Source organism: Rhyacophila brunnea, unplaced genomic scaffold (genome assembly GCF_057557595.1).
Source record: "Rhyacophila brunnea isolate RB1 unplaced genomic scaffold, BYU_Rbru_1.0 scaffold_21, whole genome shotgun sequence".
Classification (NCBI taxonomy): Eukaryota; Metazoa; Arthropoda; class Insecta; order Trichoptera; family Rhyacophilidae; genus Rhyacophila; species Rhyacophila brunnea.
In genome coordinates, this window is record NW_028232871.1 from 12,042,739 (window position 1) to 12,060,613 (window position 17,875).

General features: G+C 33.9%; 1 protein-coding gene across 1 annotated transcript; it reads left to right on the forward strand.

Moving 5' to 3' along the window:
• Positions 1–10,119: 10,119 nt before the first annotated feature.
• Positions 10,120–14,386, forward strand: LOC147070719 (uncharacterized). The gene is made up of 4 exons (XM_085949239.1): positions 10,120–10,296; positions 11,493–11,613; positions 12,879–12,958; positions 14,339–14,386. Exons 1-4 carry the CDS (start codon positions 10,120–10,122, stop codon positions 14,384–14,386), a joined length of 426 nt encoding a protein of 141 aa, XP_085805365.1.
• Positions 14,387–17,875: the final 3,489 nt, after the last annotated feature.

Sequence of the window (17,875 nt, forward strand, 5' to 3'; positions counted from 1 at the left end):
AACTAGATCAGCGCATCTATTCTATACACAAGACTGCTTTCGGCCGCTACGGCATCTATCAAGGGTAGGTTTGTATCGAAGTATTAGAACTTATTATAACAATTACAATATGTTAGCCGTCTCTAAACAGTCAAAACTGTCTATCTCGCTCTAAAACTTACCACAGCAAAAAGGGGTGCTGCTACAATTACAACTAATTTATTGTAATTGTTACATTAAGTGCTAATCCTTCGATACAAACCTACCCTAGATAGCTGCCGTAGCGGCCGAAAGCAGTCTTGTGTATATAATAGATGCACAGTAAAGTCTGTTTTGGTTTGTTAATTGCGACAATATCTCTTGTAATATATTTACTATTTATATAAATTGGAAGGACAATCCATGTATCCTCACTCAACTCATCGAGTCCGTCATGAGACTCACTACTATTTCCACGAGTCCTCCACTCGACGTAGTCATCGTCATTCCACTCGAATCAAGTCTCTCAGTTCATTAATATCACCAAACATTTGATTACTCTACACCGTTATCTTACTACCGACGTGACACGACGACGAAAAACCAAAGTTTCAAAAATCGTAAATTGACATACACATCATCTACCAACTTCATTAATAATTAATTAAAGCATTTCCACGAAAGCTGCTCTCAAACGGTGGGTAGATTCATGGATCTCTGTGGCAGTGACGGGTTAAATAATTTAAATCAATTGCTCATGTTTTGTTGTTGATTTTAAAAAGAAAATCATTCTTTGTGGGAATGCCAAAGTTGGAAATAATTAGTACATCCATAGTACACTGAGGTCAAATCTAAGTTGGGTTATTTTTACGCTATTTAGGTTCTCGAAAAATTGAGATGAATAATTGCAGCAAGACATTTATGGAAACCCTCCAGCTGACAGTGGAACATAAACCCCATGCATTAACCCCATATATGTAAACTTTACACTTTGATCTTAACCTTGAAAACCAGTCGTTATATTATTATACAGTCCTGACTATTTTAAATAATATAGGTATTCTTTGATATGTGCTTAAATTTATCACATATTTCTCTACACTCCAAAACTATACCTTTTTACAGCCTTATGACTTAGCGTATCTTTGTATTCTCTGGTTAATCCATATTGTATATTCTATGATGTTTTCTGTATATTTGCTAAATAATTATCCTATCTGTATTTTACTTGTATTGAGAAAACACCGACAAAATATTTTAAAAATAAAACAATGACTAATTGCAGTTATGTAGGCAGGTATGTTATGTACAAATCTATTCAGGTAGCTAATTCAAATTTAATTTCTGTTATTCAAATTATCACTTTCCTTATCGTATTGTAAATCAGTTGTTATTTTTTTCTATATAATTATCAACTTAATTCAACATCCAAGCTCATAATTATTAAAGGCATATATTATCTTTTAAAAAATCTTCTACATCACCTGTAACCATAAAAATAAAATAATTATTATTATATGTCTATGAAAAATACAAAACACTCGTCCACTCATTGACCGATATATCGCGTAGATATAATATTATAATGTTTAAAATGACACTGAAACTGGTGCCTATGGGGGCTGACAGGGATCTAGCCCAGTGACGTCCCGTGGGGGTAGGCAGATTGATCGTCGCTTGGGGGCGGCAGTTACTCGAAGGGCGGGAAATCGAGGAGAATCATTTGGTATATACAGAAATAGCTACCTAAACTTAGCAATAACGGAAACAAAAAGTATTAATTAACATTAAAGGTATATAACAGGTCTGTAATTTTTTGTCAGGTTCGCGATGTCTAGTTTACTTTCTTCGACGTCTTTGGTAAACAGAAACGACACGTGCAGATTTACGAAAAAATACAGTCTGACTTATTATCAGAGCGCATGGAAGTTGCGTTATCCGTCGTAATTCCTCAAGACAGAGCAAACTAATGTATCGAAAAAATGACATGTAAGAAAACAATAAATCACCAACGTCAAAAAAATCACCACTTTTGGCGAAAATATATTTATAAATTCAATTTTGGATGTTTTATGGTAGGTATAAATATTTTGTTTACATTTATATAGGAGTAAAAAGTATAAAGGATGATAAAAAATACTGTATAAAAAATTGGGTGGCATTTTGGGTCTGCCTAGGGGCGGCATTTTGTCTAGGGACGTCACTGATCTAGCCTGACGAATCGACCAGCCAAGTGAGATAAACACACATCACAAAATTGCACAAACAGCAAAAAGGCGTTGTGCCTAAAGAGCCAAACTAGCTAGGTATCATAGTAGGTAAAACTCAAGAACTCATTTACTTACTTATAATTTTTGAACTTTTTTAATAAAATAACTATTTTTTATTTTTTTTTCATGCCCGAACTAGGTACTCGAAAACGTGTTCGGCATGTCAGGCAGTCAAAAAATAGTATTTAGGAAAATTTGGCATGTGTACCTACGTAAAATTCGCCAACCCTGGTCTAGGACGATTCGGCGCCGGACAACTGGGCGCCACGCAATAGACGTTCGTGAATTATAAGTACTTGGTGATAAGTTAAATATGCACACGTAAATAATGATTTTATTGTGCATACGTGTATGTTCCATCGAGAAGAGAGTTCTTTTATTTTTATATCAAGGCTCAAGCAAGATAATTCTCATTCCACAATAAAAAAAACGAACAAAATGAATTAGTAGATTATTAATTCATTCATTCATAATTAATTAAAGTAGTAGATAGAAACTGATTAAAAATCGTAACGAACGTCTATTTGTTTCATTCGACAGTGCGGCGCCCAGTTGTCCCATTCCCGAAAAGTAATATATATGTTACACCGAATGTGCAAAATTGACTATTACATGAAATGGCCAAAATTTTGGCTAATTCATGTAACAGTCAAGCCTGTTGCCTTATTCATGAATTAGGTAAATTTTCTGCTGGGTACATGAATTCGCCAGGGTATGGAATTCTTGAACTGTCAACATGACAGAATAAAAAGTAAATTTAATACGGATGGTTTTATTAGTTATAATTGGACATAATATAATATTATTATTATTAGGTTAGGTTAGGTTAGGTTAGGTTAGGTTTGGTTTTGTAATTCTGAATTAAAGTATTCAACTGAATGTCCATTTTGAGGTTAGCTATCAAGTGTCAACAAACTATCACAAACATTCAATCGACCAAGCACGAATCAAATCACGAAAATACTTTTCAATAAAATTCTTTCGTTATCATATTATAGTTCTAGATTTCTTTGCGCATAGTAAATAGATATGAAAGTCATTGCAGTTACATATTGATTGGTATATTTTTATATTATAATCAATGACATTTGTTTAGTTTGATTAGTTGCAAAAAATACCACCGGAGCGCGATCATCTATTTTGACCATAGATAATATATGTACATTTTGACCAATGCACGAGCATTTTGATACATTTAGTTTAGTTGCAAAAAATACCACCGTAGCGCTACTATCTAATTTGTCCAAGACATGAACTAGACAGAAAAATTACTGCCGAATTCACGCACTCTCCAGATATTTTGTCTAATTCATGAATAAGGTAACGGGCTTGCATGTTTCATGATTTAGGCAAAATTTTGCCCATTTCATGTAATATTCAATTTCGCACAATCGGCGTAACATATACATTAAAGAGTTGCCATCATACATTTAAAGGTAAATATTTTTTTTTGAATATTTATTTTCAAAAAACTTCGATGTTTATAAAAAAAAGTGTCACCAGATTTATTGAGAACCCCTGCATATTATTGCATAATAATTATGTTAGTATGTCATAATTAGACAGGCGAATATAAACTAGAATATATGGTCAATTATATATTGACCGCATAATTTTGTTGTTATAAAAATATCTTGTCATTATAACGTGATGCATTGGCTTATTATATAAATAAATCGTGTAGATCTATTGAAATAAAATGCTTCATGAACCGTAAACCAAAGAAAAGTCTTCTGATCATTTTATCCGTACATCCTCTTCCTGTCACTGGCAACCAGTGCCGGCACGCGGAGATTAATAATCATTTATTAATAATTAATATTTTTGCTATTATTCATACTTTTTTTAAAACATTAGTACCTAGGTACCTATCACATTGGATTGTTGTTAAAAATAGCTGACGCAAATATTTATATATTTATACAATATACAAATATTGTAGTTTTAGATTTTCATATTTCGTTCAATGTGAATGCTCTGCTTACTAGTGGCGAGGGTCAGTGACGTCCCGTGGGGGTAGACAGACTGAGCGTCGCTTGGGGGCGGCAGTTACTCGAAGGGCGGCAAATCGAGGAGAATCATTTAAAATTTATTACTTAGACATAAAAGGTTTAACAGGACTATATTTTTTTTGTCGGGTTCGCGATGTCTAGTTTATTTGCGTTGCCCTTTGACTTCTTTGGTGACCAGAAACGACACGTGCACTGATGATAAAAAATACTGTATGAAAAAATGGGGTGGCATTTTGGCGCTGTCCAGGGGCGGCATTTTGTCTCGGGGCGTCACTGGCGAGGATGGAGGTAGGCTGTTAAGATCCGACATAAATAGTGCATAATAAACTTTGTCAATCATTCTTTAATACATCGATGGTGCTGGTTAGTTTCAATAAAACCCTGCCTAAACCAAACCATAATAGTTTAGATATACTATGAGCGATCCGACAAAAATAGTAGACACTTTTTTCACTCACACTTATTTGTTTTCGTTGAATTAAGAATACATAATATTACAGATGGTGTTTGTTATTTTATTTAAATTCATTAAGCCCTGCCTAAACCAAATCATAATCGATAAAAAATATTATTCTATCTATAAAATAATATCTAAAATGATGTATGGTTTAAGACGTTTGACTGACAAAGTTTAGTGTGCACTATCTATGTCGGACTTTAACAGCCTACCTCCACCCTTCGCCACTGCTGCTTACTAGAGGCCGTGTCCGAAAATGTGTACGTATGCAGTTCGCCGTAACGAACTTCACCGTGAAATGTTGTATCGGAAATATATGGTCGTATATTAAAGACCGTCCAACCAATTTGGTTTGTATAGTACTGAGATAAAATTCATATACAAATAAATTTTGAAAATTGCCGATATACTCGATTATTTGTTAGTCATCTCCCGTCATTTACGAAAGTGGTGAGATGCTGTCACTTTATTTCTTTGTATGGTTTTTCGTCTAGATTCGGGACAATGTTTACTCTCTGGCAGTCTGCCGCGTTCTGTCGCCATTTTATGTTTCGCTTTCAACGGAAAGCGCTGTCGAAAACGGCGACAATGGCGACGTTGCAGATATTTTTAAACGGCCGCAATTTACAGCATTGCCGGCTTTATTATTATTTATTTTCGAAATCAACCCTTACTATTTTTAGGGTTGATACTGATTTGGGCTTCTCCAGATTCACAGAGACATCCCCAAATGGGGACCATTAGGGAGTGTAACATTAGGTTAGGTTTTCATTCTTGAATTGGGGCGGTTTCCGTCTGACTCCCTGTGAAGTGTAAACCGACTTGTACCTAAAACACTTACAAAATACGTAATAAAAACTACCGAAATACAAGGGAAAGACAGTAGAAAATATGTATATAATGAAATTAGAAATACAGAACAATGCGTATTTTTTTCATCTCGGTGCTATAGAGATGACTGCGACTGTGTTTAGGAAAAAGGGCGTAACCCTCAATTTTTCGAAAAGTGCTTTTATTAGATATTAACAATGTATACAACTAAATACACGTTCTATAAAAAGGAAGTAAGCTGCAAATGCCGAATTATTATCTAAATTCAGGTTGTAATTGAGATTAATTAATTTTTAATTTATTGAAAAAAGCATTTATCCTCAATTTCAATGATTTTTCTGTAATAACTTCTTTAATTATTATTAGATCGAAAATATATTACACCAAATCATCAATCATAATGCACCCAATGTCTATGCCTATTTTTTTTTTAATTATTAAACTAAAATCTCTCAAAAAACGTTTTTTGCCTCTTCTGTAAAATTTGTTCTGTGAGGTTACGCCCTTTTGCCTAAACACGGTCGACTGTATAGTGAGTATTATAAATACTGTCATCTCTTTCCGATAAGAAATCTCACGGTAACTGTGCTACGGTGAAATGCAATACGTACAATTTATATATAACCAAAATTATTATGGAATGGCACTAACTAGAAACAGCACTGTTAAATATATAAATATAATATTATTTTATCTATTAGATGAATTCATTGTACGCCAATGGCGACAATCGATTACGAGAAATGGGACAATTGACAAAAGGCGTATTTACATTTAACAAATCCCATGGAAAATCGATCGATACTCAATAGAAAGAGATATAGGTTCCGAATTGAATACCTAATAAAAACTAACTCGTCGATAAAAGGTAAGCCATTGCTCACTGTACATTTTTATAAAGCATATTACCATAGTAGTCAGACTAACTGACAAAAAACTGACATAATTACTTTGTTAAATAAAATCTTGTGATTGTAATAATTTCGTTTCTAAAGTCTTTTGTTTGAAGTTCAAAGATGTCGCGAGTTCTATTGTTGGTTTTGACTGTGACTAGTTTGGGAAGGGTTTCATACTCACATGAAGTAAGTTCCTATTATTACTTTTAGGACCTCCATGTTCACCAGCGACGTCCTTAGACAGGTTATACCTATGTAAATTGTACGTAAAACATATCACCGTGGCACAGTTCGCCATGAGCTTTCTTATCGGAAAGAGATGACCGTATACCAGGTATACGGTCTAAAATTTTATTTGATTCAATATGAACATCAATTCAATGTTCATTTGGCAAAATTCATGAATTCAAGAATGAAAACTTAACCTAACATAACAAATAATCCAGTATATCGGCTATTTTCAAAATTTGTTTGCTGCTGGCTTTCTGTTGTAAACCGACTAGAACCGTGTTTTATTTAGACATGAATTTTATGTCAGTACTATATGGCCCAAAGAGGTTGGACGGTCTTTAATGTACGGCCATATATTTCTGATACAACATTTCACGGTGAAGTGTGATACGGCGAACTGCATACAAACAAGTTTTCGGACATGCCTTAGATAAAGTGCCACCCTTAAACATATTGAAAATGACCCCCTGATTTTTTTTTATCTTGATGGAATCATTGATTAAATTTGTATTATTAATCGATCTTCGATCGACTACGATCAGAATCGGTTTTTAACTTTTAGTAACATAGATTACCTAACTAATACCAAAATTGCAGGCTGTATGTAGCAGCGGCGAAGGGTGGAGGTAGGCTTTTAAGATCCGTCGTAAATAGTTCACACTAAAGTTTGTTAGGCATACTTATTTGTTTTCATTGAATTAAAAATACAATTTGCAGATGGTGCTGGTTAGTTTTTAAAAATCAATTTAACTCTGCATAACCGAGCCATAATAGTTTAGGTATGCTATGGGTGCTCTGACAAAAATAGTGCATAATTTTTCAGTCACTCTTATTTGTTTTCATTGAATATTACAGATGGAGTTGGTTAGTTTTTTAAATTCATTAATCCCTGCCTGAAGCAAACCATAATCAAGAAATATTCTTCTATCTATAGACTATTTAAAATTATGTATGGTTTAATGGCATAATTTTAGATATTTTATAGGCGATATGACAAAATTGTGCTCACTTTTTCATTCATACGTATTTGTTTTCGTTGGATTAAGAATACATACTATTACAGATATTGTTTTTTTTTAAATTCATTAAGCCCTGCCTTACCAAACTTTAATAGATAACAAATTTTATTCTATCTATTAAATATTCAAAGTTATGTATGATGTAATTTCATAATTTTTTGACTATTTTTTATTTTGGCTTGGTTTCGCAGGGTTTAATTTAATTTAAAAAATTAACCAACACCTTATGTAATTTGAATTTGTAGTCTTATTCAATGAAAACAAATACGTATGACTGACAAAGTTAAGTGTGCACTATTTATGGCGGATCTTAGCAGCCTACCTCCACCCTTCGCCACTGGTTCCCATACTACTTTTATGACCTCCATCTTCACCACTGACGTCCCTAGAGAAAGTACCGCCCTTAGACATACTGGAAATGCTCCCCCCCCCAGTTTCATAAGTTGGTGGAATTATTGATTTATATTATTAATATCTTTCTGGGATCAGAATCGGTTTTCAACTTTTAATAACATGTTATATAACCTCAGAGTAATGATATAGGTATAGAGAGCGCCAATTTTTCGGCAAAATGAAGCCGTGTTATTTGCGTATAACGCACAGTAAAACTTCGATTTTATTATTATCAACTTAACTATGAAACGTTATACCATCATGTTGCTTCTCAGTACGGCTACCAAATAAACACATAGTTAACCATATGTTCTACTAAAATAACTAAAAATAATTACGTGAGAAACACATGCTCTCAGTTTTTTAATGAATGTCATCAGTCAAATCCAAATTTACCGGCTATGTTTACAAAAAATATTTAATTCAGTTGTAGAAGTTTTATCTTACTCTAACGCATAGAGTGGAGATAATATCGTCTCTGTTCTGGCAGAACACACTAACTGGAGAATACTAGTTTTGAGTAATTTGACTTTGAAGTTGTTAAAATGGTTAAAATGGTCTATCACGTGAGTTTATTAAGTAATCGTAAAAAGGATAACTTTAAAATAAAAACTGTAGAAGGTTTCCAGACGGTAAAGTTTGAAATAAGGAACATTTTGGTATAACTAACTCAATATGTCATTTTTTAGAATAAGTGTCTTCTGCCAGAACAGTGACGATATAAGCGTGCCGAATGCTTACTCACTCGCACTTATGGTTCGTTTTTGTTCAGGCCTTGTAGATACCTAATAACCTAATTACAAAATTTTTGTATGTAGGTAGCAGCAGCGAAGGGTGGAGGTAGGCTGTTAAGATCCGACATAAATAGTGCACACTAAACTTTGTCAGTCAAACGTATTTGTTTTCATTGAACTAATACTACAATGTGTAAATAGTGTTTGTTAGTTTTTAAAATTTAATTAAACCCTGCCTAATCCAAACCATAGTAGATCATCATCATTTATGGCACTACAAGCCTTGGCGGGTCTTGGCCTCTTTCAAAAACTTCCTCCGTACTGTACGATCCAGCGCCGACACTTTCCAGTCGCTTTGACTGAGCATTCTTAAATCTCGGCGCAGTCCAGCCATCTCAATTTCAACCGTCCAGGTATTCTCTTGCCCTTGGGGCTTGCGTACATAGCCCACCTTACTGATATATCCTTATTCATTCTATGCACGTGGCTAATCCAGCACAGTCTCGGCATTTTCATATGCCACTCTCTTCAGCCATAGTAAATAATAATTGTCAAATAATATTCGTTTGCCTATAAAATATCTAAAATTATGCCATTAAACCATACATAATTTTAAATAGTCTATAGATAGAAGAATATTTTTTATCGATTATGGTTTGCTTCAGGCAGGGATTAATGAATTTAAAAAAACTAACCAATTCCATCTGTAATATTCAATGAAAACAAATAAGTGTGACTGAAAAATTATGCACTATTTTTGTCAGAGCACCCATAGCATACCTAAACTATTATGGTTCGGTTATGCAGAGTTAAATTGATTTTTAAAAATTAACCAGCACCTTCTGCAAATTGTATTTTTAATTCAATGAAAACAAATAAGTATGACTGACAAAGTTTAGTGTGCACTATTTATGTTTAATCTTAAACGCCTACCTCCACTCCTCGCTACTGCTATACCCCAATACACTACATTTTGAAGCAGGGTTTTGAATGTGTGCATTATAGATGTGCAATAGTGTGTGTGTATTGTAACTTTCAAATACACCAATATCGAATGAGTGTCAGTGCATAAACCGAGAGCAGTTGTCAGAACGAAGGACTAGTTTAGAATTACGTATTTTTGATACGTGTTTAAGTTTATCCCATATTCTTTCACACTCAAGATCGGTTGCCTGTTACTCCACACCCCTTAGGTATTTCAGTACCTATTAATTCTGTGATCCCTAGTTGTAATTGAAATACGTAAGAAGCTTGTTGATTATCGAATTCGCCTCGACGGAATGATATCCAGCAATTACTAAAAAATAAATTATAAGCAATGTTTCAGGATATATTGGAGTATGAGATGGTGGATCCTTATTACGCGGTAGACGAGGAGTGCGTGGACTGGTCTCAGGCTCCTGACAGTGACATCGAACTGGTACGGACATTGAAGTCACCATACAGCTTCGAAGGGAAGTGTCTCCTGGCTTGCATGTACAAGAAAGTCAACATCGTAAGTAGATACAATTTTTTCAAACCGTATCCCTCCAGCTGAAGATATTATTATTGAGGTTCTTACAGAATAGTATATTATAGCAAATAAATAAACAAAATGAATATTAAATTTTAATTGATTTAACAGCCCACATGCTCAGCGTACGTCAAAATGGAGCTTTTATGCTATTTTCAAAGCATGATCCTGGATATTCCTTAAACGTTGTAGATAATCTATTTACATAATTTTGAAGCCTTATTATCCTTTATATTTATTTTAAACGTTTGATGACTGCATAAAGTATTTTTATTACATAAAATAGTATTCATTTAAACCTCTCGCTCTAGTGTTTTAGAATATAGTCATATGTCAGTACGTCTATGTGAAGTGGTGTTAAGATTTTTTATATTTATTAATTTTTAAAAGCATTTATAAAACTATTAGTATAATTTATGTCGACATTATTATAGTGAAATATTTACGATAAAAAATTATATTGATAATCTCTGTGATCCCAAATTTGACAAGAATTAGGCATTTTATTATTCAAAAAAATGGGCAAGATTAATACATTTGAAGATAATTCTAAAGATACTAATTATAAGCTATGTCTTTGACCATTCAAGTGTGATAAACATCCTAGAATACCACCATAAAGGTTGATTTGTTTTTTATTAACTATATAATGTTAGTGGACGTATTAAATAGGCTAAATTTATAATTGTATAAATTATCAAATTTCATTAATATTTACACATGCTGTCTTTTTATTTTTATTTGTAATTAAGATATTTTTATACATTTGTATTTATTATGTATTATGGCGCATTGGCCAATAGCTGTAATGCCGTAATACTCTTTTTATAAAAAAATAATAAGGTAGTGTTTTTTTGAAATACGCCATTTCTTTTGGCATTCCCCAGTAGTTAAGCTACAACATACGGCCGTAGCCATAAATTGACAAATTATGTAAATAGATTATCTACAACGTTTAAGGAATGTCCAGGATCATGCTTTCAAAATAGCATAAAAGCTCCATTTTGACGTACGCTGAGCATGTCCCCCTTAAGTTTTGTACTATTCCGTTTGAGTCGTTTTATGCAATCTGAATTTTGCCTTTGAGCATCTTCAGGAACTATGCACACTCACCAATAGTAAATGCACAATTATTAATCAATCATAATGAAATAAGTATTCGATTTACATCCTTGCAGCTTACGCCAGAAGGTCGATATAGTCCTCAAGGAAGTCTGGCAGCCGCTGCAAGAGCACTGGCACTTCACCCGCAAGCCATGAGACGGGCTGAAAAACTTGTGGACTTCTGTACCCAAGAAGGTAAATACGTATACAATAAATAGTATCTCTTACATGGTTACTATGGAGCACAGAAAACGTTTATAATCTTGCGATAAGTAAAGACAGGGGGAAAACATAAAAATATTTGAGTCAGTTCAACCCTTGATCGGACCCATCGGCCATGCTGACTTTTGCGTAGAACTCAAATTTTGGACGCTTTTTCTGTACGTATTTAATGTGATACCAACAGCACACCCGAATTCAATACACAGTCTTGGGTAATCTATAGTGTGTCTTGTATTATTGGTAACACAGAGCAGATTAATAAGATAGATGAACAAAAGCCAGTCACCATTGAACCCAATCTTAGACCATGTCCGGAAACTTGTACATATGCGGTTCGCCGTATCATACTTCACCGTGAAATGTTTTATCAGAAATATATGGCCGTATTCTTCACCGCGGAGCATTTAATTACTGTTTAATTACGACATTTAAATAACATGCTAATTATATCTAATGGCCAACTAATGAGGACACAAACGCTGTGCCGTCAGCGCTGAAAGGATTTTAAAGACTGTTCAACCTCTCTGGGTCGTATTGTACTGACATAAAATTCATGTCTAAATAAAACACGGTTCTTGTCGTTTTACAGGAAGCCAGCAGCAAACAATTTTTTAAAATAGCCGGTATACTGGATTATGTGTTATGTTAGGTTAGGTTTTCATTCTTGAATTCATGAATTTTGCCAAAATCAGCTATGAAAATTGAATTAATTTAATTGAATCTAATAAAATTGGAGACCGTATATAATACGGTCATCTCTTTCCAATAAGAAAGCTCTCGGCGAACTGTGCTACGAATGTTTTACGTACAATTTACATGTAACCAACTTTGACGGCAGTTTTGGTTTATGACAAGCCATTAAACACAAGAAATACAGATATACCTAAATGTCCTCAAATATTAGCAATATTGACGTTTACGAGTAATACAGACGTAAACATTGAAAATAACATATTCTTTAACACGTATTTAAGGTTATTCTATATTTATCTACACTCGATAAACGTACCTACTTACAATCACACCAAGAAAGTCACGCACCCCATTAAACATTAGCCTGTGAATTGTGTTGCCTTTTATATTATTTTAATTGATTTAATGGTTCGAATTCATAACTAGTGGACTAACAACCATTTCAAGTAAAAATAGTTTATTTAGAAGCTTACTGCAATGCAAATAAGAGATGAAATAATTCAGTTAGCAGAAAACCTCACTTCTGTTTTTTTTTTAATTTTTAGTGGAAAACCTCACCGATGACGAGAAAGGATGCGAGATTGCTGCAGCTATATTCGCCTGTGTTGCTGACAAAAATAATCAGGTACTTACGTTATATTTAAAGAGTTAACTCAATATAATATGTAGTAAACTTTGCAAAGTGTAAAGGGGAAAGTAGAATCTTTATTTTTAATAATATAACAGTGTCATCTATCGATTTAAATGCAAAGATAAGACCATTATCTATTTTGAATAAATATAGGAATCTGTTTTATCGAATGATCCCCATAAAACATCCACATGGTTTCAATCATAGATAATAATATTATGTTTCATTAGAGTTGAACTAACATGAAGAGATAGCGTGCCTAAATTTGACTTTTCACTAGATATAAAAGGTAAATAATTGTACTAGTAAGTAATAATACAATAAAAAATCTAAGTGATCACTGTAGACATAGGATTAGGAATTAATTGTTTTTTTTTAATTTAATTAATCTAAAAGTTTTAATACAAATGCCATATTCATTGAAATAGTTTCTCTATTCAGAATCTGTAGATGAAGCGAGGTCAAGAACATTTGAAGCTCTTGTAGGGAGTAATACCAACTATGAAACTGTTTTGGAATTATGCTCTTTGTTCACAGATTCTAAGTCCTTTTTCTTGGCGGAACTTTTAGGTATTTCAGCCGGCAGCCTGGGATAATGGCTGATGGTCTGCCTTTTTCTCAACCATTTACATTGTCATTTTCAATAATAGTCATTTGATTATTAAAGAGCATGCGATTCTGAAAATTAGTCGATGTCTAGGGCATTCACCTTAAACTTTTTTACTTTATTAAAAATATGTATGTAATCATATGTTTTATAAGTACTTTAAATTAAATATAATGCATACTTATGACATGGCCACGAAATGCACGCCTTCAGCCGGCATTTTTTGTGACGATTTTGTGACGTCACAACTTTTCAGTCCGATCGTACATGTCGATTTTTGTATGAAGTTGCGTGGCCAACCTCTAAACGAAGCTATAATGAACATGTAATGAGTCCCGTAGTACAGTCTGACCGACTTACAGCTACTCAGAGTGAACTATGGATGAATTTCTTTCAGGTAGACCAAACGGTCTTGTAAGAAAAATGTAAGTAATTGAAATGTCTAGAATTAAGGTTAATAAAGTATTTAAAGATCCTGGCGTCAACCTACTACTAGGTGGCGATTCTTTAGTTGACTACTCCCTCCTACTTAAGGCTGAGCTAGCTTAAGCAAAGGTTCTCAACCTGGCCTAAGGGCAGGGCCGGTTGAGGGTATAACACCTTTGTGGTAATACCTGGACCGGAGTAACGTCACTTACCTACTTTAAATTTGGACCTACTGATTACAAAGTTTCCCAGGTAGGTTTGAAATCATCAATTAGCCCCTGCTTACATCCAGAAAGGCCCGGAGTTAAAATGGTAATTTATGTTTTATTTCTTATTTTCAGTTTGATTCAGACAGTGACTCGAGCGAGGAAGACAGCGATGAACCATGATTGGTAACAACTACAATACCAATTCAAGAAAGTTATATTATAAAATATCAATTTATTGTAATAAAAATTTATTGCAAACATATTTGTATTACATAAATTATTTTTATACTATTTGTTATTTTTAATTATAGTAACCGAATGCATGATTTCAAATTCTACCTATTTGTTTGTCACGTATGAAAACAGGCCCGGTCTTGGAGCGATTGAACCGATTGGCCCCGATCAGGACTCACTCTAGGAGAGCCTCGCATCCTAGGTAACCAGACGTCGTAGTAAAAAAATATATACCTACATTTTAAAAACAGGGCCGTTATGCAGAAGAATCATAGCTTGGGGAAAAAATAACTGTCTCAAATCTGATCAAAATTTTGACAGAAGTCATTTGAATAATGAAACTTGGAAGCAGTGTTGCTAACAGTACTATAATTATTATAGTACAATACTATAATTTTGAAGGATTCAAGGCGAAAAAAATTCATTAGAATTATTACACTTTCATACTATATCCAGCAAAGAAAAAGATTAAAACACTGCTTCTAAGCAGTGACTTGTGGCACCATCTTGTATCAGTTTGACTAAGTTTCAAACTACTATAGTAGGTAAAAGTAAGAAAATCGCTCCTACACTGAGTATATGGGCCGAGTTGTTGACTATTCACCCAACCCAAAGCCTAAACAAAATCTACGCTGAAGCGTGAGTGAGGAAGGATTTCACATGCGAGTTATCATGCGCAATATGTGTTACAAGTGAGATGGAATGAACTAAAACGTAAGCCTTAGTTTTACTGCAGTGAAACCACTTTGTAGCTGTTTATCAGTGATCAGCAACATGTTTTTTGCCATTACAATGAAATAATTGTTAGATATTATTTAATGGTCGATTTATAACACGGTTAGCTGTCGAAGCAGTCGAAAATTAGTAATCGATGTGAGTAAAATATTGACAGAACAATGGTTTAATACAGTATATCCTCTAGTATGCAGACAATGATTATCCAGACTATTGATTATCCGGTTTGCACATGATCACCAGTTTTATATAATTATAGTAGAACCTCGATATAACAGACTTCGGTAAAATATCCGGTGAAATGTGAGGATTGTTAAAAACATTCTGTTAATGATATACATGTTTAAATCCAAATGTCACCGCTTGTAAACAATGTTCTGTGTATGATAATCACGTCATACCTCTCGCACTCGAATTTGAGTCAAAATAATGTCATACTAATAGAGTGAACTGCCATTTGCAATGCTGGCCGCTAATTCACACAGCTGCACAGCGGTTTAATTTGTTTACTTGAAGTGAATGGATGCATTCATCACTCCCTTCGATAAGTTTACAATGGTTAGAAGTAGATGAAGGAGTAGACCCTTGGTATCAGATCATGACTGAAAATGAAATAACAGATGAATTTATGATCTTGGAAAGATAGCGAGAAAAAAGAAACAACACGCACAAAAACATAGTTATCAGTGATAAGATCGCATCTCGACGATCTAATAACATTTATCGACTATTCGTCAGTGATAACGAAATTCAACTATATCACACACATTTTCATAATTTTAGTTGATTATAAAAAACAGCAGGCTTCAAAAATGCAAATAAAATATAAAAATAATCTTTCAAAGCAGGATTACTGAAAGCGTGCGCGTCAACATTGAATATTAATGTCGCTCTACAACGGGTTTGTCTGGATATATCATCCGAAGACGGATAATCAGGATTTTGTTTTGAGTTTTTATATAACGGACTTTCGGTTTTAACAGACACCGCCTCAACTGTATTAATCTGTTACATTGAGGTTCTACTGTAGATACTATAAGAACAATGTATATTAAAATTGTAATCTAACAGGTTATTCTGAAAGTAAAATGACTTTATTATTATCTGGAGTACTAATCACAATAATTACTTTGTTGAATTGAGGTTCTACTGTGCAACATATTCACATTAACCCAATGGAGGCAGACAGAAATGGTGAAAAAATTGGACAACGGTCAGATTAAATTTTGTAGTAAATTTAACAAGACTACTAAAACTGCTACAACTTTTATATTATATGATTAATTTTAATATTATTTCAAAACGAGTGTAGGTATTAAAACATTTCAATTTAAATTCACCTTTATAAATGTGGGTAAATTTTTAGGATTTTAAGAAATATCTAAAAGTAAAAAATAAAACATTTTTACCAAGGACAAAAGGTGTCAAATTGACGGCGATTGTTTCCAATGTGTTTATGAATAGAAAATGTCCACGTTTAGCCGGACAATACCCTCTAGCCTTATTTCATCCTCAATGGTTCGACCCATTCGGTCTTTATTCGAGGCCAGTGGTTCTTAGCCTGGGTTCGATCGAACCCCAGGGGTTCGGTGAGTCAGTCTCAGGGGTTCGGCGGAGGTCAAGACAAGAGATGAGACAACAGATGTGAATGATGAATACCTCGATGAAATCAAATGAAAACAAATGGTAACGTACCCTTTCATTGCTTAGAAAGCACGGGAGATTTTCATACCGTTTGTTACAACATATCTTTGCGAGCAATCCTTTTCGAGGATGCTGGACATAAAAACGAAGAAAAGGAACAGACTTTGTTGCGAAAATGACATGAGAGTGGCACTTGCCACGGTGAAGCCACCCATTTCTGAACTGGTCTCTGAAAAGCAACAGCAGAAGTCACACTGATTTGCAGTAAATATTCATTATGTTTTTGTTTTTGTGTGAAAATCATGTTTTAATGGTTTTGTACTTTGGACACAGGTTCATTTTGTGCAACAGTAAAATATATACCTATGTTTTGAAGTTGAAAAAAATCATATTTTATTTTTCCAATTAAGAAGGGTTCGGTGAATGCGCATATGAAACTGGTGGGGGTCAGTACCTCCAACAAGGTTAAGAACCACTGTTGTAGGCCAAATACACATTGAAAAACAGCATGCAACTTTACCTCTCTGTAACTGTATTCTGTTTTTCCTCTCGTACCATCCTGAGATTCAGCAGATGCCCAACAGCTATGGATGTCAAAAAAAAGTATTAATACTTTTGTTCTGATATGACTTGGATACCGAGAGCGCGATGCAGAACCATCTATATTAACTAAGTCGCACTTAGCAAAATAAACACCATCCAGAGTAATAAAAGATAATTTAACTCAACTTAGTTACGCATGTCGTAACAGTATTTTAAATGGTTTCGTTCTGGGCCACCATCTTTTTTCCATAGATTTACTACATGTTATAAGACCTATTATTATTAGGCGACGTAATCTAAGTTACCGATATTGGCCTCCTAAAGATAGGCACCTATTTTAGGGACTTATGCTTGTAATGCGACGAATACATCATCGTTACGTTATGTGCTGTCACAGTAAGCTGCCACTATGGGAAAATAGAGTGAAATGTCATTTTTCTAATACCTACTTATTTAAAATGTTGTCAGACTGATGATCACATCCCGTAGCACATTTTGAACCTTTAAACTGAG